The following is a 26421-nucleotide window of genomic DNA, read 5'->3' on the forward strand; positions in this document are numbered from 1 at the left end:
AATATCTACCCATAGCTACTGGATCAGGGCTGCCTCCAAGTAGATGCTGAACTCTTCCCGAGGCCTCATTTGCTTTCCACTAGGGAACACAGAAAACATATTCTGTGTAAGTCTGATGATGCCTGGTCACACTACATTGAGTGTAGGCTCCATTGCTTTTGTATGAAATACAGAGCATGTAATTTTAAGGTATATTTGCTGTTCCAGTGACAGAATGGTAGGAACGTCTTTTTTAAATCTTCAGACTTCTTATGCAGTGAAAGACTTTAGATTGTGCAGTGTGATCTTAGAGGCCTCTTTTCTTTATGAGAGTCATCTTATTTATGCGTCTTTATCTTGTACACATGTGGTTCCAGGTGTCCAGATTACAAAGCCAAAAGATTATTTTGAAATGATGCCTGAGCTCTTTGATCCCACAGAGCTGGGAGTCTTTGTGTTGGGCTGGAGGAGATGTGACCCGAGAGATGGAAAACTTCTGAGTAGCCCTGACAAGGTTGCTCATCACTGTTGACGCTTCTGGAAAGATGGTCTTGCTAAGTGCAATCTGGATGTGAAGTGTGATCTGTGGGTCTACATTGCTAGAGAGGGATGTGCCTGACCAGGTAGAGCAGCGGGGAGGTGGTGGAACATCACCCCAGCTGCAATGTGTATTGTGGGGAGAAGAAAATGGGTTCTGCCAGACTCTGGGGGCAGGATGTGAGCTAGTGCCTTCACCTCCCAACCAGAAGCAATGCACTGCCGAGGAGGATGTGTCTGATAGCAGCGAGCTGTGTCCCTCTGACCACAAGTGTTTCCTCTCAGGTGTCCATGCCTTCTAATTGGGACCAGGAGGGGTTCTCACCACATCTTGCTCACACTCATCAGGGCTCACTCTGATACAACCCTCCTGAGATGTTCCTAGTGATGACCACAAGCCGGAGAGCTGGGATCCAGTATTCTTACCTGGAGGCACAAATGGGAGCCTCTTCTTTCCATCTTGGATGCTTGCTGGCTGTTTCTGGGGCTTGGGATCTTATGTTCATAGGAAAGATATAGAAAAGTGGAAATACAGTGAAGCCTATCTTCAAAGAAACATGTAAATACATTGAACTTCTTTAAGGAATTACACATATAATCATAGAACAATAGCATCATTAAGTGATCACTATGCCCACTAGAACACATCCCTCGGTGCCTCATCTACCCTCTTCTTGAACACCTCCAGGGATGGTGACTCCACCACTTTCTCGGGCAGCCTGTTCTAATTACTCAGCAGAGTTTCTGAAAAGAAAATTTTCCTAATGCCCAACCTGAACCTCCTCCGGCACAACTGAAGGCCATTACTTCTTGTCCTGTCTCTGGATGCCTGGCCAACCCACACCTCACCACAACCTCCTGTGAGGTACTTGTAGAGAGCGATGAAGTCTCCTCTGAGCCTCCTGTTCTTCAGGATAACCAGTCCCAGCTCCCTCTGCCCCTCCTCATATGACTTGTAAGTCTTCTCTAACATAGAGAGCCATCCATTGTCCCTCCTTCCTTTCCTATCCCTCTAAAGTACTTACTAGTCCTCCATTTCAGCACTATACTCATAAGAATGGTCCTATTAATTTTTGGTGTTGGCAGCTGTATCATAACTTTCCTGATGCGCCGTAGATGCCAGCTTCTCCCGTTTCTTGCACATGCCATTGATGTAGATGCACTTCATCCGGACACTGTTCTCACTCCTGTCCCTGGAATGCTGATCTTAGGCTCATCTCAGGTAAACCTGGCTTTATCCCCTTCTCTCTTCAAACCTAGTTTAAAAGCCCTCTCAGCGAGCCCCACCAACTCCTGCGATAGAATCCTTTTCCCCCATTCAAACATGTGTACCCCACCTGTCACCAGTAGTTTTAGTGCTGAATGATCAGCCCCATGATAAAAAGAATACAGAACTCCTCTGATGGCCTCAACCTCTTTGCCACAGAAAAAATAAGAATGAAGAAAGGAAAACGAGAATAACAAGGACCATGCCTGATTTCTCTGTCTCGGTCCTTTCCTGTTCTCTACCTGCATTCATGTTTCTTGCTGCAGGTCTGAGTGAGCAAGCAACTGTGGAGTACTTCAGTTCTAACCTGTGGTTGTAGTTAAAACACAACAGCAGGCCACCTGGAAAGAGCAGAGGCACGGAAAGAGCAGGTCCTATGTGCCCGGAAGGATGGGATTCAGCAGAGATTCAGCTGCCTCTTTTGCCCTGGCACAGATCACAGCTGGCTTGGCCTGGCAAGCCTCTAGAACATTCACCCTTCTTCAGGTCATCTGCACTCAGATGTTGCACAGGACAAAGACCTGAAAGGAAGCCTTTGCAAGATGCAGTGTGGGGGACGATGACAGTGTCAGGTAGGAGAACAAATAAATATCACTATTTCCCAGCTGCCGTATCTCCTGGACGTAGAACTTGTCCTTCCATGTGGGGTTCCCTGTTACTTAAGGCTCCTTTCCAGAGGATTCCTCAAGCACTCATGGAACATGGAGTCATAGAATTGCAGGGGTTGAATGGACCTCTTGGGCTCATCGAGTTCAACCCCACTGCTAAAGCAGGTCCCCTGCAGTAAGTCACACAGGTGGGTGCCCAGATGGATCTTGAATATCTCCACAGAAGACTCCACCACCTGTCTGGACAGCTTGTTCCAGATCTCGCTGGAACACTATACAGAAGCTCTCCCTCTAAAGAAGTTCTTCTGTATAGTTGTGTGGAACTTCCTGTATTCCATTTTTAGCCATTGGACCTTGTCCCATCAGAACTGGACACAGAACTCCAAATGTGGCCTCACCAGGGCAGAGCAGAGGGGGATGATCACCTTGCTCACTCTACTGGCTACATGGAGTTGGCTGCTCAGAACTCCAGGCTGGGGGGGCAGTGTGGGTTGGGACCTGCTGTTAGGGATGGATCAGCCTGGCTTCTCCAAAAACGGTTGCTTCATAGCACTAGACTGAGCTCTCCTGCATGACTACCCTCCACATATTCTGCATGCTATGCAGAACCCTGCTCCAACTTCCAGACCTGAGAGTGAAGCCTTTCATAAACAAGCCCTGGAGTGGACTGATGATGCCTGAGCTCTTTGGTCTGAAAGAGCTGAGAGACACAGCAAACAGCTGAAGGAGGTGTGACGAGAGCGATGATAATCTTCTGAGCAGCCCTGACAAAGTTGTAAGTCACTGTTGGCACTTCTGGAAATGATGTCCTTGCTGAGTAAGGTCTGGATGCAAAGTGTGATCTGTGGGGCTACACTGCCGGAGTAGGCTGTGCCTGACAGCACAGAACAGTGCCTCTCTGACCAAATGCATCTGTCTTAGAAAGCTGTGCCTTCTGCTGGGGACTGGCATGAGTTCTCACCACATCTTGCTCAGAGGGACAGACCCCTCAGGAACCCTTTTCCTGCACTCTCATACATCCTACCCAACATGTTCTAAGGCATGACCACAGGCGGTGTAAATATGGTCCAGCATACTTACCTAGAGACTCAAATGCCTTAATTCGTTCTTGAACACTGCAAGAATTTTGCTGGGATTCTGGATCTTTACGATCAAATGAGAGATAAAGAAAAGAGGAAATGTAAGAGAGTTTTTTTCCATAAGGAACCACATAAATTTACTAAAAATCTTCTGTGGAATAACATGACATGAAGACAGCCCAGGAGGAAGGTGGTGTCTGTTCACTGCTACTACAGTTTTTCCAGTGGGGAGAGGATATTGGGATACGTCAGAATATGGGGGAGTTATTGTGTCACTCATCAAACTGCAGAGGAAGCTCCACAGAGAGGGGATGTGTCTATCAGGTGGGGAGATGGGCTAACCCTGGGATGTGTGTCGAACATGGTGGGCACAGGTACATTTACAGCTCTAATTACCTCTTTCCCGACTTTCTGGAATGCCTCCTCCATTGCTCACTTTGGAGAACCTTTCCTCATTTCTGTTACATGAATCCCCTCTGCTTTTGTGCTGAGTGGGGTGCGCAGGTACATTGCTGAAAGCTGGTAAAGGCAATCAGAGTTTTAATCAACAGTCATGGGGAAAGCAATGTCTACCCATAGCTTTTGGATCTGGGCAGCCTCCAAGTGGATCCTGAACTCTTCCTGAGGCCTCATTTGCATTCCACTAGTGAATACAACAAGTATATTCTGTGTAAGTCTGATGATGCCTGGTCACACTACATTGAGTGTAGGCTCCATTTTGTCATTGCTTTTGTGTGAAGTACAGAGCATGTAATTTTAAGGTGTATTTACTGTTCCAGTGACAGAAAGGTAGGAGTGTCTTTTTAAATCTTCAGACATCTTATGCAGTGAAAGACTTTAGATTGTGCAGTGTGATCTTAGAGGCCTCTTTTCTTTAAGAGACTCATCTTATTTATGCGTCTTTATCTTGTACACTCATGGTTCCAGGAGTCAACATTGCAGAGCCAAAAGGTTACTTCAAAAATGTGTATTTGTGACACAGACTTACAAAAATATATTTGGCAACAAGCAGCCTTTCTGTACTGTCATAAACCATATGAATTGTACCGACTCGGCATGTTGAACTTACCACTCTCACATATCGTTATAGCAGGCACTTTGATTAGAAGTTCTGCAATGCAAAATGAATAAATTAGGAAAAACAGAAACAAAAGCAATATTAATAAAAAGGACATCTAGTGGACAGCTTGTTGAATACGTCTGAGAATATCCAGGAACAGTTTTCTCACTCTGCACATAGAACTACTGTCAGAGCCATTGTAGCATCTTTTACATAGTCAACCACCCTCCCTGGAAACTGCTGGAATTAAATCCTTCACTTACTACTTCATGTTAATTGTCTACAATTAAGTCATAGCATTGCTAGGGCTTGGAGATTCATCCACAGTGCTGCCCTTCCCTATGGCTTTCTTTCCATGGTTATGCTTGGCCATTGCGCTCTGTGTTTCTAATTCACTCTCTTGGGACACAGGTGTCCTGCTGTGCACCACAGGGAGAGCAGTCACATCCCCCGTAGCTAAAGTGACCTGGAATGATGCTTGTGTGGACAGAAGCGGGCTGAGAGGTGAGAGCAAGGCCACAGTTGAGCCCCTGAAGTCACAGACTTATTTTTTATAACACTCCCCGTTTTTGAAGATGGTTTGCTTTCTCTTACATCACCATCTAGACACAGAAGAAACTCCACTCTTACCTGGTTCCCAAGACATATCCTGCTTTCTCCTTTCTCTTATCCTTTTCTACAAGGCCAGTCTGCAAGACAAAGAAAAATAAAGAACAGAGCTTTGTGTTGGCCACAGGCCAGGAGTACAGCAGGCCGAGTCAGTGGGATGACCAGATGGCCTCCAGATGATCACTTCACAATTCATGCGCAGTGCAGCTGTCAGAGTATCCTCTCACTCACTCAAAAGGTCAAAATGCCAAACACTTTTGGCACCCTCCAGATGCAACAGGAAGTGCTTGACACCTGCCACTCTTTTCCACGGCAACACAGAATACGGCCATATTCTGCCTTTCCCTTCAAACTAACTCCAGTGCAGGAAGTGATCCTGACCAAGCTATCTAGAAAGGTCTGTGGCCTGTAAACCTGGACTGGCACCACCAAGTCACTCTCTCCTATTTCCCCTCCTCTGCTAATCAGGAAGGAAAAAGGACAACGAAGATCCTGATGGAGACAAAGAGAGGGAAATTGCTTACCAATTGACATCATGGGCAAAACGGACTGGATTTAGAATAGAAGTCCAAGAGCACTCATGAGAGAATTTGGAGTACTGGGGCAATTGCTTAGCGGGTCTGAGGCACAGGTAGTGCTTTCTTCTATCCTTCCATCAGCAGGAAAATATAGTGGAAGGAACAATCAGCCCCAGCTGACCAATATGTGGCGCTGAGCCTGGTGTCACCAGCAGAAGTCTAGGTATTTCAGTCACAGAATCATTAAATCACAGAATGGCCTGGGTTGAAAAGGACCCCAAAGATCATCTAGTTTCAGCCCCCTGCTATGTGCAGAGTCGCCAACCACCAGAAGAGGCTGCCCAGAGCCACATCCAGCCTGATCTTGAATGCATTGAGGAATGGGGCATCCACAGTCTCCTTGGGCAACCTGTTCCAGTGCGTCACCCCCCTCTGTGTAAAAAACTTCATCTTTTTCCTATAACTATCTAGCTGTGTAAGCAGTCATTCCCCCTCCAGTTTATATGCTCCCTTTCAAGTACAGGAAGGCCACAATGAGGTCTCCCCGGAGCCTTCTCTTCTCCAAGCTAAACCAGCCCAGTTCCCTCAACCTTTCCTCAGAGGAGAGGTGCTCCAGCCCTCTGATCATCTCAGTGGCCCTCCTCTGGATCCATTCCAAGAGCTCCACATCCTTCCTGTGCTGGGGGCCCTGGCTCGGACCCAGCACTCCAGATGGGGCCTCACAAAAGCTGGGTAGAGGGGCACAATCACCTCCCTCTCCCTGCTGGCCACCCCTTCTTTAATGCAGCCCAGGATATAGTCTGACCTTCTGGGCTGCAAGCACACACTGCTGGCTCATGTCCAGCTTCTCATCCACCAGAATCCCCAAGCTGTTCTCCTCAGGGCTTTAACACAATTAAAGACAGCTTCATTCCTTTAGACTATGTTCCACCTTTTTCTTTTATCCCTCCATAGTCAGAAAGGAAAAACAGGTTGCATAGAACACTCTGCAATATGAGGAATTTTTTTTCCCACAGAGTGATGCACTCTTAAAAAATAATTCTGAATGTATATAAAAATGCGGTAACGTACCTCGAAAGAATTCTCACCTCCGTGGTGTCTCTCGGTTGAACAGGCTTTCACTTGAACTAAAACAATGCAGTTACTGGAAGTGTACAGTGTTGCTGGACTTTGTGCAATTACAGGAATGAAGGCTCATAAAAACTGCTCTGATCTCGGCCCTTGCCCTTTCACTGCCTGGCAGAAGAATTTTTATCACCCTGGGCAAGTGTTGTTCCAAATGTAATTCTTGTTGGAGTGTTGTGCCTCTCTTTAAGGAATGCCTGCTTGTACTCTGCACATTTGCAAGACATACATGCTGTGCTGGTGGAGTTATCTTACATATGCCTCTGGTACGAATAATGTAGGAATGGTTACTGCACAGTGCAGGTTGACCCCTCAGAGAAAAACAGCTGTAATTTCAGGAATAGGTCACTCCACTGATATCACAGTAAAACAGATTACTTTCTTGAAAAGTCCTTGAACAGACACTACCAAATACACAAACAATCTTAGCAGAAGGAGCCAAAACTATGATTTATTCCTTTTTCATTGCACAGAGTCATTGAATCCCCAGAGTTGGTAAAGACCTCCAGGATCATCCACTCCAAACTTCTACCTACCTCCAGTATTTCCTCAGTAAACCATTCCCCTTAACAGAACATCTAAACATCTCTTAAACACCACCATGGAAGAATTTTTTGTGTGTGCTTGGCATAATATCTCCGTCTAACAACTTTCCCACACCTGCTGCTGGGCTTCTGCCAAAAAAAAAACATTCTTAAAATGCATCTCATGATCTTCCTTCACACAGTCCTCTACTTGCTCTTACAGTTTTACTTGCTTTCGTTTCCTGGAATCATAGAATGATTTGGGTAGGAAGGGACCCTTTAAGATCATCTTGTCTAACCTTCATGCCATGGAAACACACATCTCCCCTCTGGAGCAGCTTGCTCAAATCCTATCAAACCTAACTGAGAACAATTCTGCTGACACAGCAGTCGCAGCGTCTCAGAGTAATGTCTTCCACTGTCTCTCTATGATCACTGTGAAGAATTCCTTCTTTATACCCATTCTAAATGTACCCTCTCGGGATTGTTGGAATGCCTTCTAAAACAAAGGGAAACAATTACTGAAATACTTGCTTTCAATCTCATGAAAATATTGGGTTGTGTAGGCAGTTTCTCTTGGGAATCACAAACTCAGGGGCTTTTTTTGACAACAGTCTCTTCTCTGATCTTGAATGCATCGAGGAATGGGGCATCCACAATCTCTTTGGGCAACCCGTTCCAGTGTTTCACCCCCCTCTGTGTAAAAAACTTCCTCTTTTGTACCTTTCAGTACCAGGGCAAGAAAGATGCCAGACCACTGACTAAAAGTTAAGCAGATCCTAGGTAGGAACAAGATGGCTGCATAATGCTTTGGTATTATAAAAGGCAGGGATTAAGACTGACATTATCCATCCATGAAGGCTGTGACTGAATTCTCCCAGTGGCAGGGAAGAAACTGATGACTCTTGTTATTAGTATAGAAAGCTGGTGAAGAAAGCAAACCCCAAAATAAGTCTGGAGTGCATAGAATTAAGCAGCAGAACAACTATGCTGGAACATCAAGGTTTTATGTCAGCTTTACTTCCGCACTGCAATCTGTATTTTAGTCATACAATCAGTCATCATCACACATTTGCACAATTTTCAATGGCTCAGTGTCAAACACTGAAGCACTAGAACCTGTTGAGAAGAAGGGAATAAATTACCTTTCCTGCCTGCTACCACAAATACTAGTAAAAATGTACAAAACTGGTGGGGTGTTTTTTTGGGGGGGGGAGGGGTTGGCGTTTTGGTTTTTTTTGTTTGTTTGTTTTTTGTTTGTTTGTTTGTTTGTTTGTTTTTGGCATTATAGAATGAAAGCTTGTTGGCAGAGATGTTCAGAAAGATCCCAATCTTCTCTGGTCTACCTCTCACAATCAAACAAGTCCAAGGATCTGTGTGGGCCCAATACTCTTCTCCATCTGCTAACCCTATGACCCAGAAGCCATTCTCTGGGGATATAGTCATCAGTGCATGTAGAAGGAAGGAATTCCAGACCAGATGAGCCTGGACCAATACCAAAACTTGGCCCGTGTCAGGACAAACAGAGCCCTTGCTTCTGACCATGCTTTTCAAGATCTGGAGATAATGAAGCATTCGTGGAGGAGGTCTGACCTGCATGCAAGGACAGTGGCTGACATGCATTCCTTTGAAAGCTAGATGTTTCCCTTAAGAATGCACGAGGCTAGGTCATCGGAGGAGTGGTGATACAAGAATAGAGAGATCTACAGAACCCTTTCCCAAAACATTATGATAAGGGACTTCCCTTTGTTCTTGTGTTAACAGAACATCCCCTCGAGGAATCCACCACATTCTCCTTACTGGACATACAGCAATGAAGTCACATGAGGAATCTTACTTTTTCTAGGATAGCTTTCATATCATGTTTTCATGCACAGTACGCCCAAGTCTAGGACATAACCCAAGCAGTCTTTAAAAAAGGCCAGCTGCGAGGTTGTGTAGAAAGAAAGAAAGAAACACCAGTAAATCAGTCTGGGAAAACACTGATTTTATTCTTCACATTAAAAGCAAAAATGCAGATTGTAGTTTGACAGGTGAATGTATACATGAGGATGCAGTTCCAGTGTGTATATCCACGAGCCCAAGAGTGTAGTGCCAATAAAGATTCACCTTAACAGTTCCTAAAATGATGGCAGATGAAGGGACACATGATCTGTTCCAAGGTCTGTGCAAATCAACAGTGGCATGAAGACCCAAAGAAAATGAGGCAAAACAGCAAGACAGCATTCTCCATGAAGTTACTTGTGTTAATGCCTTCAGCAGATTTCACTGGCTACTTGCCTTACTGGCACAGTTTTAGTGGCTCAGGGTCTTTCTTTCCTACACTGCTACCCACAGAAAAAAGGGGAAAGAGCTTCCCCTTCTTGTCACTCTCAGCAATGCTGAAAGTATACAAAGTCATTTCACTTTGGGCGTCATAGAATGTTAGCTGTCCAGCTGAGATGTCCAGTAATATCCCAATCTTCTGTGGTTTTGACCTTACATTCAATTGCGTCCAAGGGTCAGTGCAGGCCCAGTACTCTATCCCATCAGACAGTGCCATGACCCAAAAGCCATTTCTAGGGCAGAGAATCACCGACCCTTTCCTAGTCACAGCTTCAGAAGCTACTCCCAGTTTCCAGTTATTTTTCTTTCCCACATCCACTTCCCAATAGTGCTTGCCAGCGATGAAACCCTCAGTTGCCAAGATGAAGATGTGGGAGTCGAACCTTGTGCTATTCATGGCCACATCTCTAATAGACCCTGTATCCTTTACGCTCTTTCCTCCATCAAAGACTTCCAGTCTAGGGTGAGCTGTGTCAGCATCTAAGATTAGACGTTCTGAAAAGAAGCAGAAATCATCTTACTAGCTCCTCCTCCTCTGCATAATAGTCAATCAGGCAACCTGAATCATCACTCCAAAAGCAAAAGCAAAATTAAAAACAAAAACAAACAAACAAAAAAAACAAACAAAAAGAACACCCATCCAATTATATTCTTATTTCCTTAACTCCTACACAATGAATAGAAACAAGTGTGCCGGAGACAACTTTCAGTCCCTCCCACTGTCTGTATCTGACATGCTGATATAGGGAAGTGAGATGTGCAGTGCAGCAGGGCACAGATTTCACTGGTGACAGTAACCACTAGCGTGGTGGCAATGACAAGAAAGTAAGATTGAGGGGAGGAAATGGGTGGAAATATATGGAAATGAAATCAGCAGTCTTTGCCTCAAAGACACCACATGTTCTGTTCCATCTATCATTAAGCCCAATAATCAGGCTGAACACACTTGCCGCTGTAGCACAGGATCTTAACTTCGGAAGGGAATAACGCTGTGGATTGTACTGCAAATTTGTCACCAATGAAGACACTCAAGTGAGCGTGTGCGGCACTCTGGGCTGTGCAAAAGTTGCATTCACACCGCTATGAATGCACTCTGTGCATTGTTCCTGGTGCACAGAAGATTTCTTAAGAAACAAAACTTTGAGCAAATGAGACAACTTGTTTTTGGGTGTTGTTTCACATGTAAAGATCAGTTGTCAGAGTGAGAACATTACCCAGGATTCTCCCACTCCCAACAAGTTCAAGCGCTCTCACCCAAAAAGAAAAGCTTCTCCTGGTATTCTGCAGGTAAAGACATGAAAAGAAATAAGTGAGAAAGTCAGATCAGCTCAGAAGATCCTTTCCACATCATACATCTTATGATACAGCTATTGGCTTCCTTGGTTTCAGGTACAAAACAAGAGAAGATGCTTCTATCCACTCTTCACTCTTCCTTAGAGAATAAAGACATCCAGAAAGGAAAATCTGTTTTATCTTGTGTTACTGGAACACAGAGCTAAATATTCTGGGGCTTATTCCTGTGTGGGCTTTTTTTTTTTTTTTTCCAAGCCATTTCTCCTTCAAATTTACAGAGCGGAAGACAGAAGGATACCAGATTCAGATTTCCAACTAAATTCCTACGATGCCAAGATGCCAGAACATAAAATAAAAGGTGTGTTGGTATGTAATCCTTTTTCCTGGCATAAAGCATGTCACAAGCGAGTTAAAACAAGTCCTGTGATGTTCACAACCCTGCAGGAAAAATAGTGCCTATCAAGCCAATCAAGCCTTCAGCATCCTTGTCATCTGCAAGAAGAATTATGTGGTTGTCATCCAAAAATTATAGAAAGGACTGGCACAGAACACCATTCAACGGCTCATACCAACAGAACTTACATCAACCTCCTAACTATGTGTTCTGCTGCCGTTTTTAAGTTAGATGTTTTCCACCCTAATTTCACTTCATATCACAGAGGATAACCTCCCAGTGGGAAAATCCTTCCCACTGAATTGCAATGGGAATAGTCTGGGACCTTCTGACTGCAGAAATCTCCCTTTCTCTGCGGTTTTCTTGCAAAAAACAAAGCAAATCAAGGGTCAGGAAAGCTTACCAATTCTTCTCCTTAAGGATTCTGCAAAAGAATACAAATCACTCAGATTAAATTAAAATACAACCTTTTTTAAAATCTCAGCATTTCTATTAAGGAAGACAAAGGTACAGAGCTCACTGAGATACCAGTCGTCTTTTGACGAGATAAGATTGGGACAAGAATCTCAGAGTTAAACTGTCATCCAGGAGGGATAAAGAGAAATTAAATGCGACAAGAACATCAGCCAGCTGGAAAACAACAAGCAGCAGGGATCAGGAGCAAGTCAGTAGAACAACACATTTTAGCGTCAGCAGGAATAAGAGTATGTTGCAATGGAACTGATTGCATTGCATTCTTTTACGTTTAATTTTCAGCACTCATGCAAGCTCCTTTAAGACTAATACGTGGGGGACAGATTCACTTACCTATCTCCTTGTCAACTTTTGAAATTGAGATATTGGTACCTTCCGAAGGTAAAAAAAGAAAAGAAAAGAAAAAAATGTAAAAAAAAACAAAAAAACAAAAACAACACATGTATTGTTCAACTTTCACGGGTAAATATATGAAAGATTGAACCAAAGAAATATTTGTCCTCTTAGGCTGAAAAAGAATTTCACTTACCTTTCTCCTCATCAATTTTTTCTGAAGTTGAAATTTTGGTATCTTCTGCAGGTAAAATTAAACAAAAAAACAAACAAACAAACAAAAAAGAAAAAACATCTAAAGTTCAACTTTCAGGAGTAATTATTTGAAAGATAGAATCATAGAATTATTTGTCCATTTAGGCTGGAAAATCATCAAGTCCAACCATCAATCTGTTTCATCACGAAACTATGTCCCTTAGTGCCTTAGTGCCACATGCTGCAAGGAATACCTGTTTAGCCACAAGACATTGAAACAAATGTACTTTGCAGTCCTTTGTAACGAGGACTTCATTGTTTAGAAAGGGGGAAAATGGTTTTCATGGATCCCACAAGACAGCAAAATTATTCTAAGTAGGACAGGGGAGAAGGGGGAGTTGTTTAAAGCTTCTCGTGGGAAGCTTTAAAGAGATTTTGGGCCAAATTTACTGGAGGATACTTCGGGAAAGGCCAAAAGGTAGAAGGGAGCTGTTGAGGTGGATCTAAGAGGAATACTCAAAAAGAATGGATAAAAAAGTCTTACTAGTTGATATGCTTGTCTGTCTAGGTGCTGTGCTAGATTGCTGCACTTTTCTTTTCAACCAATAGTTCTTTTATTTATTTATTTATTTATTTATTTATTTATTTATTTATTTATTTATTCTTGTTAGGAAACAGTAACTATATAAGGAAGGGAGGAAGGAAGGGAGGAAGGGAGGAAGGGAGGAAGGGAGGGAGGGAGGGAGGGAGGAAGGGAAGAAGGGAGGAAGGAAGGAAGGGAGGAAGGAAGGGAGGAAGGGAGGAAGGAAGGAAGGAAGGAAGGAAGGAAGGAAGGAAGGAAGGAAGGAAGGAAGGAAGGAAGGAAGGAAGGAAGGAAGGAAGGAAGGAAGGAAGGAAGGAAGGAAGGAAGGAAGGAAGGAAGGAAGGAAGGAAGGAAGGAAGGAAGGGAGGGAGGGAGGGAGGGTGGGAGGGAGGGAGGGAGGAAAGATAAGTACTTGTACTAAAACTCCTTTGTGACTGTTTGAAAATGGAGGCAGGTGACAAAAAGTCACTCTTTAACCACCTTCACATTTTCTCTTTCTTTTTCTTTTCTTTTTCTTTTTCTTTTCCTTCTTCTTTTCCTTTTCCTTTTCCTTTTCCTTTTCCTTTTCCTTTTCCTTTTCCTTTTCCTTTTCCTTTTCCTTTTCCTTTTCCTTTTCCTTTTCCTTTTCCTTTTCCTTTTCCTTTTCCTTTTCCTTTTCCTTTTCCTTTTCCTTTTCCTTTTCCTTCTTCTTATCCTTTTCCTTTTCCATTCTCTTTTCTTTTCCTTTTCCATTTTCTTTTTTTCCGTTTTTTTTCTTTTTTCTCTTTCTTTTTCTCGTTCTTTTTCTTCTTCTTTTCCTTTTCCTTTCTTTTCTTCTTCTCCTTTTCCTTTTCCTTTCCCTTTCCCTTTCCCTTTCCCTTTCCCTTTCCCTGTCCCTTTCCCTTTGCCTTTGCCTTTCCCTTTCCCTTTCCCTTTCCCTTTCCCTTTCCCTTTCCCTTTTCCTTTTCCTTTCCCTTTTTTTTTTCTTTTTCCTTTCCTTTTCTTTTTTCTCTTTCTCTTTCTCTTTCTCTTTTTCCTTTTCCTTTTCCTTTTCCTTTTCCTTTTCCTTTTCCTTTTCCTTTTCCTTTTCCTTCTTCTTATCCTTTTCCTTTTCCATTCTCTTTTCTTTTCCTTTTCCATTTTCTTTTTTTCCGTTTTTTTCTTTTTTCTCTTTCTTTTTCTCGTTCTTTTTCTTCTTCTTTTCCTTGTCCTTTCTCTTCTTCTCCTTTCCCTTTCCCTTTCCCTTTCCCTTTCCCTTTCCCTTTCCCTTTCCCTTTCCCTTTTCCCTTTCCCTTTCCCTTTCCCTTTCCCTTTCCCTTTCCCTTTCCCTTTCCCTTTCCCTTTTTTTTCTTTTTCCTTTTCTTTTTTCTCTTTCTCTTTCTCTTTTTCCTTTTCCTTTTCCTTTTCCTTTTCCTTTTCCTTTTCCTTTTCCTTTTCCTTTTCCTTTTCCTTTTCCTTTTCCTTTTCCTTTTCCTTTTCTCTTCCTTTTATTTTTTCCTTTTTCTTTTTCTCTTTGTCTGTCTTTTTTATTTTTTTTCTTTTTCTTTTTCTCACCAGCACACTTCTCACAAGATGAAACAATGAGTTCTCTTTTGCTTTTGTTCTCCTACTCCCCAGGGTAACTCATTTTTGTGCTCGATAGTTCCATAGCAAATGCAATTCCTTATCTCTTTTTCCACAACACTGATGAGCCACAGAATACTTGAGGTTGGAAGGGACTTCTAGATGTCATCTGCTCTGCTACTTTAAACAGGCAAGCAGAGAAGAGATCCAAACAGCTCTTCTGGTTTCTCTAGAAATCTTTCTGGAAAAAGGAAGAAAGGAAAGAAAGGCAGAAAGGAAGAAAGGAAGAAAGGAAGAAAGGAAGGAAGGAAGAAAGAATAAAAGAATAAAAGGAGGATAGAAAGGAACAAAATAGGATAGAAGGAAAGAAAAAAGGAAGTAAATATGGAAAGAAAAGACATGAAAAAGAAAGGAAGAAAGGAAGAAGGAAAGAAGAAAGGAAGGAAGGAAGGAAGGAAGAGAGGAAGGGAGGAAGGGAGGAAGGGAGGGAGGAAGGGAGGAAGGGAGGAAGGGAGGAAGGAAGGAAGGAAGGAAGGGAGGAAGGAAGGGAGGAAGGAAGGAAGGAAGGAAGGGTGGAAGGAAGGGTGGAAGGAAGGGAGGAAGGAAGGGAGGAAGGAAGGGAAGGAAGGAAGGAAGGAAGGAAGGAAGGAAGGAAGGAAGGAAGGAAGGAAGGAAGGAAGGAAGGAAGGAAGGAAGGAAGGAAGGAAGGAAGGAAGGAAGGAAGGAAGGAAGGAAGGAAGGAAGGAAGGAAGGAAGGAAGGAAGGGAGGGAGGGAGGGAGGGAGGGTGGGAGGGAGGGAGGGAGGAAAGATAAGTACTTGTACTAAAACTCCTTTGTGACTGTTTGAAAATGGAGGCAGGTGACAAAAAGTCACTCTTTAACCACCTTCACATTGGTGTTGCTCTCACAGCAGATCCAGTAGATGACAGAGTCATGGAGATTCTTGGCAATATTAACTTAAATGGAAGACACACGCAATCTTACAAACTGGCTTCTGAGATCCTGCATTAGCTGAAAGCACGTACCCATTACTAAGAATAAGAGGTTGAATATGGCATAGATGTTAGTTTTTTACTAATTTGTACACCATAACTCTTACCTTTAGAATTATCAGGAATGAGTAACCCTAAAGAGGAAATAAAGAACAGAGATTAGCGTTCTTATTCATACGTCCATCCAAACAAAAAATATTAGTTAGCAAATCTAATGTGCTTATTTCAGTTGATCACCCAGGATGGATTCGAAGCTCCAGGAGTAATTAATAGAATCATAGAATATCCTGAGCTGGAGGGAACCCACAGGGTTCAGCCCTTTTTGACTGCCAGAACAGATCATTGGCTCAAATTCCACTTACTACTAACCAAAGCTCCCAGAATCTTAAAACGTATTTTAAACCTATAAACCTATTAAACCTTTAAGCAAGATTGGCCATGCAAGACCAAAAGGAAGAGTTCTCTGCCCAAGTTCACCAAGGCCTACAGCAAGCCATTCCCACATCCAGCAAGCACCCACACGGCTCATCCCTCCTACCAATAGCTAAGCACATGGACTGTGACAAGGAGGCTTCATACAATCCTTACTCTTCAAACAGGCTGAGCACCATGTAATTTCTACAGCAGAATCAGTCCATGGAATGGCGATTCCCACCTGCAGCTCTAGGGAACTCTGAGTGCCAAGCAGAGATCCTGACCCCTCCAAAGCCACCTCAGCACCTCCCTGGATTTTCCTTCTCTTGAGGTTATCCACATTAATGCTTACTTGGTCACAAGAAAAGAAGAAAACCGCTGCAGATGGTTTTATCTGGTGAGCTCTGCTATTTTTCTTGCCATCCCCATTCTGCCTCCATTCCATTCTCCAAACCAGGTCCACGGTCCCCACTGCTCTATTGACAAAGACAGTTGCAGTCTGGTCTTTTTTATTCCAAAGAGACTTGGATTGGCAATCCAACAGCCCTTACCTGATAGGATAGGGAGAGTTCGCAGTATGCTGCTCAGAACATTGTAGATCCCTGAGATTATCATCTTCTCCACTATGGCACTCACTAAAAATGGAATAAGAACTGGGTGAAACAAAGGAACTGCACCCTATGGAATACCCATTCTTGAGCACATGATTCAGAAACATGCTGTTATTGCTCTTAAAGAAAAGAATGCCATTCAATTGGCCCATTGTGGATCAACTGGATAAGAACTACAAACCCCAGAAAACTCTCTTCTTGGTCAGGTATTTTCATGCTGAAGGAGCATGAAATGCCAAACATTGCCCATTACTTGATGGAACAAACTATTTTATGCCATTCCGCACCATACACTGTAATTGGAACTTGTGATTTTCTGCCATGACTGCCACTTAAAATGAAAGTTCAAGTGCACTCATAGCTAGATTCCTCCATGTGGTTTCTGATTCCTTGGTCACGCTGTAGGCACGGAAAGGCACAGAGATTCCATGTTTTTGATGATGGAACCTCCTGCAACCTACCTTCAAGACAATTCCAAACAATGATTGCTTTCTTCAGTGCATTTTGTTCCATCTGTTCTTTCCATTCTTAATCCAGCTTGTGAATATGGTGTGTTTGCATACCCTGTGCATTGCATAATTTTATCCATAAAAATAATGGAATTTTCAATAATGTTCTTCCCCTTATATTTTCAATACTTGTCCCTCTCAGAGAAAAGACTTTGACGCTTCTCTTTGACTCTTCTCTCTAAGTTTGAAATAATCCCCATTACTCTATTTGCTGTTTCTATGTTACCTCAGTTAGATGATTTAATTTTCCTTTTCCTTTTCCTTTTCCTTTTCCTTTTCCTTTTCCTTTTCCTTTTCCCTTTCCTTTTCCTTTTCCTTTTCCTTTTCCTTTTCCTTTTCCTTTTCCTTTTCCTTTTCCTTTTCCTTTTCCTTTTCCTTTTCCTTTTCCTTTTCCTTTTCCTTTCCCTTGTTGTTGTCCTTGTCCTGTTTTTTTTTGAACCACATAAAGGTAGGATGTTTCTAGCAATCATGAATCCTTTCAGTCACCTTCACTAATTTCTCCAAAGCAAAGAACATGACTCAGCCCATACAAGATGTTCTCTCTGGTGTTTCTTCATCAGCTCCCATTTCTGTTTGTTTTAAATTACTCATCTTGATTTTGACACTGAGACAGATTGCTAGCACACTTGTCGCAAGACGAAACAATGAGTTCTCTTTTGCTATTGTTCTCCTACTCCCCAGGGTAACTTATTTTTGTGGTCTATTCTTCCATCACAAATGCAATTCCTTATCTCCTTTTTCACAACACTGATGAGCCACAGAATGCTTGAGGTTGGAAGGGACTTCTAGATGTCAACTCGTCTAATGAGCAACTGCTTGTGTTTCTTCTGTTTTTCTTTTCCCCTGTCTTTCATATTAAGCCATCCTTATCTCAACCAACGTGTTCTTGCACTTTGACCTTTCCTCTCTCATCCCACTGTGGGGGAGTGAGCAATTAGCTGTGTGATGCTTATCTGCCTGCCACGTTACACCTCGAGAGTACTAAGCATTCATCATGTTCACATATTAGGAGTATCATGTTTATCATGAGTACTAAACGTTTGAAGGGACAAAGGTTTCAACCTTTCAAGCCTCCCTGCTTTAGAGACCTATAAAGTTAACTCTTTAAGGAAAAGGAAGAATAGGCACTGCTGGAACATTATTCGTAATTAACAACACAAGCCAGCATTTGGGTTGTTTCTTCTTGGTGGTGCCATAACCCACAGGAGTTCTTTAGGTGCCGTAATTTGAAGGAAAGGGAAAAATCCTCACCCCAAGTTATAACTTCCACCCCCCTGTTGCGAAATGGCTATGTATTACTTGAAAGTGAGACTGGAGGAGGCAAGGCTCATGGGATTTCTGTTTGATATACCCTTCAGGATGATATGACTTCCACTCCAACACTGATCACTTCTGTATGTTAACAGAAGTCAGAGCGCCTAATTCAGATGTGGAAATCTCCACTATAGACACCAGCTTTTCACCGGATGAGTACTACTTTTGCATTCAATTGAGGTAGATGTTTTAGGACTTTGTTTGTTTTCTTTTGTGCTGAGCTCCCCGTATCTTTTCTGAGAACATGTCAATCCCTCAAATCTGCCAGAAGGAGTATCACAACACAGCAGTAATCATGGGGAAAATATTTGGCTTTGAATCCACAATTGAATTCTTTCCCTTGATGACTGCAGCAGCTTCTGCTGGGCTAAACAGTTCTCTATATTAATAAAATAAAGTAATGCATCCTCACTGAGCTTATTTGTGGTCACCACAAGGAAATAATCCAGCACTCCATAATTACAGCAGTGGCAAGTGGACATTTTAACAGTCTTCCTTTTTCAAAAATATAGGCTGTTTTATAAGCAATCCTTTTTCCTTTTTCTTTCAGAGGTTTATCTAACATTCTTCATAAGATTACTTACAAACCATAGGAAGTACAGTCAAATTAACACAGGGAACTTTAATTCTGTGAGAGACTGACATTAGGAGAAAGGAAACTCTAGAGAGACAGTGGAGATACTTTCCACTTTATTAGTTGCATGCAAGTGACTTGAAGCTGAAAGAAATAGTCTTCATAGGATGGAAGAACAGGAGGTACCCCATTAACTACATCATGACTGTCTTCCTCCGTATCTTCACATTCAGTACATATTTTGAAAGATCTATGGAGTTTATGTGCAGATTTGTTTTTTTAAACAATAACAAGATCCTAGAATCAATTAGGTTAGAAAAGACCTTCAAATCTGCATGTCCTGTCATCAACTTGACCCATCAAGTCCCATCACAACCATATCCATTAATGCCGTGATCCTGCTCATGCTTACCTGTTCTCCAATAAAAAGGAATCTCAGGTTTTCTGCCTTTGAAGAAATAGTCGAGTTCCACTTCAGATGAGACAAACAAATCCAGAGAAATCTTTCAGCCTTCTCTTCTGTTTTTCTCCAAATGAAAATGCTTTTCTTGATAACCAGGGACTTAAGCACAGTGTCAACACTGAAGAAATCATTCACAGCAAAGTCCAAAGGCAACATATTATCGGGATTAAACCACTGACTGAACATAAGGATTAGTTAGAATATTGCAAGTGAAACCTGGGAATGTGGGGGATGCTGGTCATGTACAGCTGTAATCACATTGCAAGATTTGTGGAAATAAAAAGTTAACATCTCGTTGTCAGTAAAAAAAAATGGCTTTTCCAAGTAGGAAGAGAGGAAGAGGATATATTATATAGAAGCAGATGGAGACAGTGCTTTCACAGCTTCATAGCTGTAGCTATGCTGCTTCTCATCACAAGGGTGAGGCTCTGGGCAGAATAGGAAATGAGATGATTTTAGCTAGATTTCACATCTTGATTTCTTTTTATTAGAATGTTGTTTTTAGTGGCTTCCTCTTTACTTTGCAGAAGAACACATGCCGAAAAGAAAGGATGAGACACTCCTTCCAAACTATCAGTGACTTTAAGTCTGAATGGGTATTGTGGAGTGAGAGCTGCTTGGATGAGGTGCCCAGGAATACGCTTCTCTTGTTTTTTTTCCCACTCCTCAGCCATGTGGATCCAGGGGTCTACCTGTGAGCCCAAATACTTCATAACCTCCTTTCCTGTAATCCAAATGTCATTGTTAAGAACAGGAGTGGGCTTCCTTTTAAGGTACATGTTCATGGGCCTTTTGAATTGTCACCTGTTTGGTTTTGTGAGGTGGTTGTTCTGTTTTGTTTCGACCTTCCAGTAATACTAAAAGCCGTGCATGACTTACCTCAACCACAAAGGTTGAACACACAACCACAGACGTTGCACATGCACCCGGAGCTCTGCATTGCCCAGAATCATAGAAGATCAGGTAATTAGTTTGGAAGGCTTGGTCACTGATGGTGCAACGGATCCCACAGACCCCATTGCTGTCGTGGCACAGAGCTTTCATCTACCATTGCAGAGGGCAAGGGCAAGCACTAAACCCTTGGAAAACCAAAGTAATGCATAGCAGACGTGTCCCCTGTGTGCAGAAAAATCAGGTGTCTTCTGCTTGAAGTTGACCAACAAGAATCAGGGAAAATGTTAGAAAAATGGAACTATGGAGTAGATTGTCGTTTTCAGGCAAGGGAAAGAAATGCATGAAGAAGGAAGGAATTCCAGACCAGATGAGCCTGGACCAATACCAAAACTTGGCCCGTGTCAGGACAAACAGAGCCCTTGCCTCTGACCATGCTTTTCAAGATCTGGAGATAATGAAGCATTCGTGGGGGAGGTCTGACCTGCATGCAAAGACAGTGGCTAACATGCACTCCTTTGAAAGCTAGATGTTTCCCTTAAGAATGCACGAGGCTAGGTCATCGGAGGAGTGGTGATACAAGAATAGAGAGATCTACAGAACCCTTTCCCAAAACATTATGATAAGGGACTTCCCTTTGTTCTTGTGTTAACAGAACATCCCCTCGAGGAATCCACCACATTCTCCTTACTGGACATACAGCAATGAAGTCACATGAGGAATCTTACTTTTTCTAGGGTAGCTTTCATATCATGTTTTCATGCACAGTACGCCCAAGTCTAGGACAAAACCCAAACAGTCTTTAGAAAAGACCAGCTGCGAGGTTGTGTAGAAAGAAAGCTATGGGAAGAAGAAACACCAGTAAATCAGTCTGGGAAAACACTGATTTTATTCTTCACATTAAAAGCAAAAATGCAGATTGTAGTTTGACAGGTGAATGTATACATGAGGATGCAGTTCCAGTGTGTATATCCACGAGCCCAAGAGTGTAGTGCCAATAAAGATTCACCTTAACAGTTCCTAAAATGATGGAGGGACTCACTAGGCAGATGAAGGGACACATGATCTGTTCCAAGGTCTGTGCAAATCAACAGTGGCATGAAGACCCAAAGAAAATGAGGCAAAACAGCAAGACAGCATTCTCCATGAAGTTACTTGTGTTAATGCCTTCAGCAGATTTCACTGGCTACTTGCCTTACTGGCACAGTTTTAGTGGCTCAGGGTCTTTCTTTCCTACGCTGCTACCCACAGAAAAAAAGGGAAAGAGCTTCCCCTTCTTGTCACTCTCAGCAATGCTGAAAGTATACAAAGTCATTTCACTTTGGATGTCATAGAATGTTAGCTGTCCAGCTGAGATGTCCAGTAATATCCCAATCTTCTGTGGTTTTGACCTTACATTCAAACGCGTCCAAGGGTCAGTGCAGGCCCAGTACTCTATCCCATCAGACAGTGCCATGACCCAAAAGCCATTTCTAGGGCAGAGAATCACCGACCCTTTCCTAGTCACAGCTTCAGAAGCTACTCCCAGTTTCCAGTTATTTTTCTTTCCCACATCCACTTCCCAATAGTGCTTGCCAGTGATGAAACCCTCAGTTGCCAAGATGAAGATGTGGGAGTCGAACCTTGTGCTATTCATGGCCACGTTTCTCATAGTCCCTGTATCCTTTACGCTCTTTCCTCCATCAAAGACTTCCAGTCTAGGGTGAGCTGTGTCAGCATCTAAGATTAGACGTTCTGAAAAGAAGCAGAAATCATCTTACTAGCTCCTCCTCCTCTGCATAATAGTCGATCAGGCAACCTGAATCATCACTCCAAAAGCAAAAGCAAAATTAAAACCAAAAACAAACAAACAAACAAACAAACAAAAAAAACAAACAAAAAGAACACCCATCCAACTATATTCTTATTTCCTTAACTCCTACACAATGAATAGAAACAAGTGTGCCGGAGACAACTTTCAGTCCCTCCCACTGTCTGTATCTGACATGCTGATATAGGGAAGTGAGATGTGCAGTGCAGCAGGGCACAGATTTCACTGGTGACAGTAACCACTAGTGTGGTGGCAATGACAAGAAAGTAAGATTGAGGGGAGGAAATGGGTGGAAATATATGGAAATGAAATCAGCAGTCTTTGCCTCAAAGACACCACATGTTCTGTTCCATCTATCATTAAGCCCAATAATCAGGCTGAACACACTTGCCACTGTAGCACAGGATCTTAACTTCGGAAGGGAATAACGCTGTGGATTGTACTGCAAATTTGTCACCAATGAAGACACTCAAGTGAGCGTGTGCGGCACTCTGGGCTGTGCAAAAGTTGCATTCACACCGCTATGAATGCACTCTGTGCATTGTTCCTGGTGCACAGAAGATTTCTTAAGAAACAAAACTTTGAGCAAATGAGACAACTCGTTTTTGGGTGTTGTTTCACGTGTAAAGATCAGTTGTCAGAGTGAGAACATTACCCAGGATTCTCCCACTCCCAACAAGTTCAAGCGCTCTCACCCAAAAAGAAAAGCTTCTCCTGGTATTCTGCAGGTAAAGACATGAAAAGAAATAAGTGAGAAAGTCAAATCAGCTCAGAAGATCCTTTCCACATCATACATCTTATGATACAGCTATTGGCTTCCTTGGTTTCAGGTACCAAACAAGAGGAGATGCTTCTATCCACTCTTCACTCTTCCTTAGAGAATAAAGACATCCAGAAAGGAAAATCTGTTTTATCTTGTGTTACTGGAACACAGAGCTAAATATTCTGGGGCTTATTCCTGTGTGGGCTTTTTTTTTTTTTTTCCAAGCCATTTCTCCTTCAAATTTACAGAGCGGAAGACAGAAGGATACCAGATTCAGATTTCCAACTAAATTCCTACGATGCCAAGATGCCAGAACATAAAATAAAAGGTGTGTTGGTATGTAATCCTTTTTCCTGGCATAAAGCATGTCACAAGCGAGTTAAAACAAGTCCTGTGATGTTCACAACCCTGCAGGAAAAATAGTGCCTATCAAGCCAATCAAGCCTTCAGCATCCTTGTCATCTGCAAGATTATGTGGTTGTCATCCAAAAATTATAGAAAGGACTGGCACAGAACACCATTCAACGGCTCATACCAACAGAACTTACATCAACCTCCTAACTATGTGTTCTGCTGCCGTTTTTAAGTTAGATGTTTTCCACCCTAATTTCACTTCATATCACAGAGGATAACCTCCCAGTGGGAAAATCCTTCCCACTGAATTGCAATGGAATAGTCTGGGACCTTCTGACTGCAGAAATCTCCCTTTCTCTGCGGTTTTCTTGCAAAAAACAAACCAAATCAAGGGTCAGGAAAGCTTACCAATTCTTCTCCTTAAGGATTCTGCAAAAGAATACAAATCACTCAGATTAAATTAAAATACAACCTTTTTTAAAATCTCAGCATTTCTATTAAGGAAGACAAAGGTACAGAGCTCACTGAGATACCAGTCGTCTTTTGACGAGATAAGATTAGGACAAGAATCTCAGAGTTAAACTGTCATTCCAGAGAAATTAAATGCGACAAGAACATCAGCCAGCTGGAAAACAACAAGCAGCAGGGATCAGGAGCAAGTCAGTAGAACAACACATTTTAGCGTCAGCAGGAATAAGAGTATGTTGCAATGGAACTGATTGCATTGCATTCTTTTACGTTTAATTTTCAGCACTCATGCAAGCTCCTTTAAGACTAATACGTGGGGGACAGATTCACTTACCTATCTCCTTGTCAACTTTTGAAATTGAGATATTGGTACCTTCCGAAGGTAAAAAAAGAAAAGAAAAGAAAAAATGTAAAAAAAAAACCAAAAACCAAAAACAACACATGTATTGTTCAACTTTCAGGGGTAATTATATGAAAGATTGAACCAAAGAAATATTTGTCCTCTTAGGCTGAAAAAGAATTTCACTTACCTTTCTCCTCATCAATTTTTTCTGAAGTTGAAATTTTGGTATCTTCTGCAGGTAAAATTAAACAAAAAAACAAACAAACAAAAAAAAAGAAAAAACATCTAAAGTTCAACTTTCAGGAGTAATTATTTGAAAGATAGAATCATAGAATTATTTGTCCATTTAGGCTGGAAAATCATCAAGTCCAACCATCAATCTGTTTCATCACTAAACTATGTCCCTTAGTGCCTTAGTGCCACATGCTGCAAGGAATACCTGTTTAGCCACAAGACATTGAAACAAATGTACTTTGCAGTCCTTTGTAACGAGGACTTCATTGTTTAGAAAGGGGGAAAATGGTTTTCATGGATCCCACAAGACAGCAAAATTATTCTAAGTAGGACAGGGGAGAAGGGGGAGTTGTTTAAAGCTTCTCGTAGGAAGCTTTTAAGAGATTTTGGGCCAACTTTACTGGAGGATACTTCGGGAAAGGCCAAAAGGTAGAAGGGAGCTGTTGAGGTGGATCTAAGAGGAATACTCAAAAAGAATGGATAAAAAAGTCTTACTAGTTGATATGCTTGTCTGTCTAGGTGCTGTGCTAGGTTGCTGCACTTTTCTTTTCAACCAATAGTTCTTTTATTTATTTATTTATTTATTTATTTATTTATTTATTTATTTATTTATTCTTGTTAGGAAACAGTAACTATATAAGGAAGGGAGGAAGGAAGGAAGGAAGGAAGGAAGGAAGGAAGGAAGGAAGGAAGGAAGGAAGGAAGGAAGGGAGGGAGGGAGGGAGGGAGGGAGGAAAGATAAGTACTTGTACTAAAACTCCTTTGTGACTGTTTGAAAATGGAGGCAGGTGACAAAAAGTCACTCTTTAACCACCTTCACATTGGTGTTGCTCTCACAGCAGATCCAGTAGATGACAGAGTCATGGAGATTCTTGGCAATATTAACTTAAATGGAAGACACACGCAATCTTACAAACTGGCTTCTGAGATCCTGCATTAGCTGAAAGCACGTACCCATTACTAAGAATAAGAGGTTGAATATGGCATAGATGTTAGTTTTTTACTAATTTGTACACCATAACTCTTACCTTTAGAGTTATCAGGAATGAGTAACCCTAAAGAGGAAATAAAGAACAGAGATTAGCGTTCTTATTCATACGTCCATCCAAACAAAAAATATTAGTTAGCAAATCTAATGTGCTTATTTCAGTTGATCACCCAGGATGGATTCGAAGCTCCAGGAGTAATTAATAGAATCATAGAATATCCTGAGCTGGAAGGAACCCACAGGGTTCAGCCCTTTGTGACTGCCAGAACAGATCATTGGCTCAAATTCCACTTACTACTAACCAAAGCTCCCAGAATCCATCTTCCCTCTTCCCCTCTCTTTTGGTCTGCCTTGGGAGAGAAGAGCTGTCTCCTTGAGTTGCCCTCTGATGGCAAATAGAGCTGTGGGCCTAGATTCACTTTCCCTTACAAAGATATTTAGGGACTTTTGTGCGTGCTAGGGGTACACAGCTAGCTTTTTTTTTATTTATGCAGATGAGTCCTGGATATTGGTGATGACACTGTATTTCAGCCCCAAATTAGAGCAAGACACACACCTCAAAATTTGCAAAGTCTCTGATACTCTCAATTTAACTCATTACTTACAACATCTGGGAATCACATTTGTGTCACCTTATGATGCCATATATACCTATTGCAGCTCTGAAATACACACTCCAAACAGATGCACAGTCAAGCACTAATGAAGACATCTGTAATCATCAATATTTACTTTACTCTAACCTACACTTTACCTCTTTCAGGATCCTTTGAACGATTAACTGGAAAAAAAAAAAAAAAGAGAGAGAGAAAAAAGGGAGAGAGAGAGAGAGTATGTTGCAATGGAACGATTGCATTCTTCAGTGCATTTTGTTCCATCTATTCTTTCCATTCTTAGTCCAGCTTGTGATTATGGTGTGTTTGCATACCCTGTGCATTGCATAATTTTATCCATAAAACTAATGGAATTTTCAATAATGTTCTTCCTCTTATATTTTCAATACTTGTCCCTCTCAGAGAAAAGACTTTGACGCTTCTCTTTGACTCTTCTCTCTAAGTTTGAAATAATCCCCATTACTCTATTTGCTGTTTCTCTTATCTCACTGAGATGACTATTTAATTTCTCTTTCTCTTTCTCTTTCTCTTTCTCTTTCTCTTTCTCTTTCTCTTTCTCTTTCTCTTTCTCTTTCTCTTTCTCTTTCTCTTTCTCTTTCTCTTTCTCTTTCTCTTTCTCTTTCTCTTTCTCTTT

At 42.0% G+C, this 26421-nt stretch overlaps 2 protein-coding genes across 54 annotated transcripts in view; both read right to left on the bottom strand.

The window, feature by feature from the left end:
• Nucleotides 1-19400, bottom strand: part of LOC112531052 (cingulin-like) — a 42177-nt gene extending 22777 nt beyond the window's left edge. For 21 of the 37 annotated variants that reach the window (XR_005842231.2, XM_040654092.2, XM_040654065.2 and 18 more), the window contains exons 1-7: nt 6729-6781; nt 5161-5219; nt 4540-4581; nt 3867-3989; nt 3472-3534; nt 2026-2124; nt 943-1011 (exon numbers count right to left, since the gene is read on the bottom strand). Coding sequence is in view for 36 of the 37 variants with exons in the window: in XM_040654092.2 (XP_040510026.1) it covers nt 943-1011; nt 2026-2124; nt 3472-3534; nt 3867-3989; nt 4540-4581; nt 5161-5176 (412 nt within the window). In the remaining variant the exon portion in view is untranslated. Of the gene's footprint in view, nt 1-942; nt 1012-2025; nt 2125-3471; nt 3535-3866; nt 3990-4539; nt 4582-5160; nt 5220-6728; nt 6782-16409; nt 16487-19271 lie in introns of those variants that run through there. The other 16 variants (XM_040654098.2, XM_040654094.2, XM_040654091.2 and 13 more) reach the window with 8 other exon arrangements.
• LOC101751153 (zinc-binding protein A33-like) overlaps nt 9273-26421 on the bottom strand; it is a 30497-nt gene continuing 13348 nt past the window's right edge. For 3 of the 17 annotated variants that reach the window (XM_046904848.1, XM_040654320.2, XM_046904852.1), the window contains 6 exons: nt 25214-25240; nt 24139-24183; nt 23943-23981; nt 23549-23569; nt 22719-22745; nt 21080-21947 (listed from right to left, as the gene is read on the bottom strand). In XM_046904848.1, coding sequence (XP_046760804.1) covers nt 21409-21947; nt 22719-22745; nt 23549-23569; nt 23943-23981; nt 24139-24183; nt 25214-25240 — 698 coding nt within the window. In that variant the 3' untranslated portion in view covers nt 21080-21408. Of the gene's footprint in view, nt 10127-10885; nt 10913-11721; nt 11743-12125; nt 12168-12321; nt 12367-15544; nt 15572-21079; nt 21948-22718; nt 22746-23548; nt 23570-23942; nt 23985-24138; nt 24184-25213; nt 25241-25927; nt 25955-26421 lie in introns of those variants that run through there. The other 14 variants (XM_046904849.1, XM_046904856.1, XM_040654317.2 and 11 more) reach the window with 12 other exon arrangements.

This window comes from Gallus gallus, chromosome 31 (genome assembly GCF_016699485.2).
Source record: "Gallus gallus isolate bGalGal1 chromosome 31, bGalGal1.mat.broiler.GRCg7b, whole genome shotgun sequence".
NCBI lineage: Eukaryota > Metazoa > Chordata > Aves > Galliformes > Phasianidae > Gallus > Gallus gallus.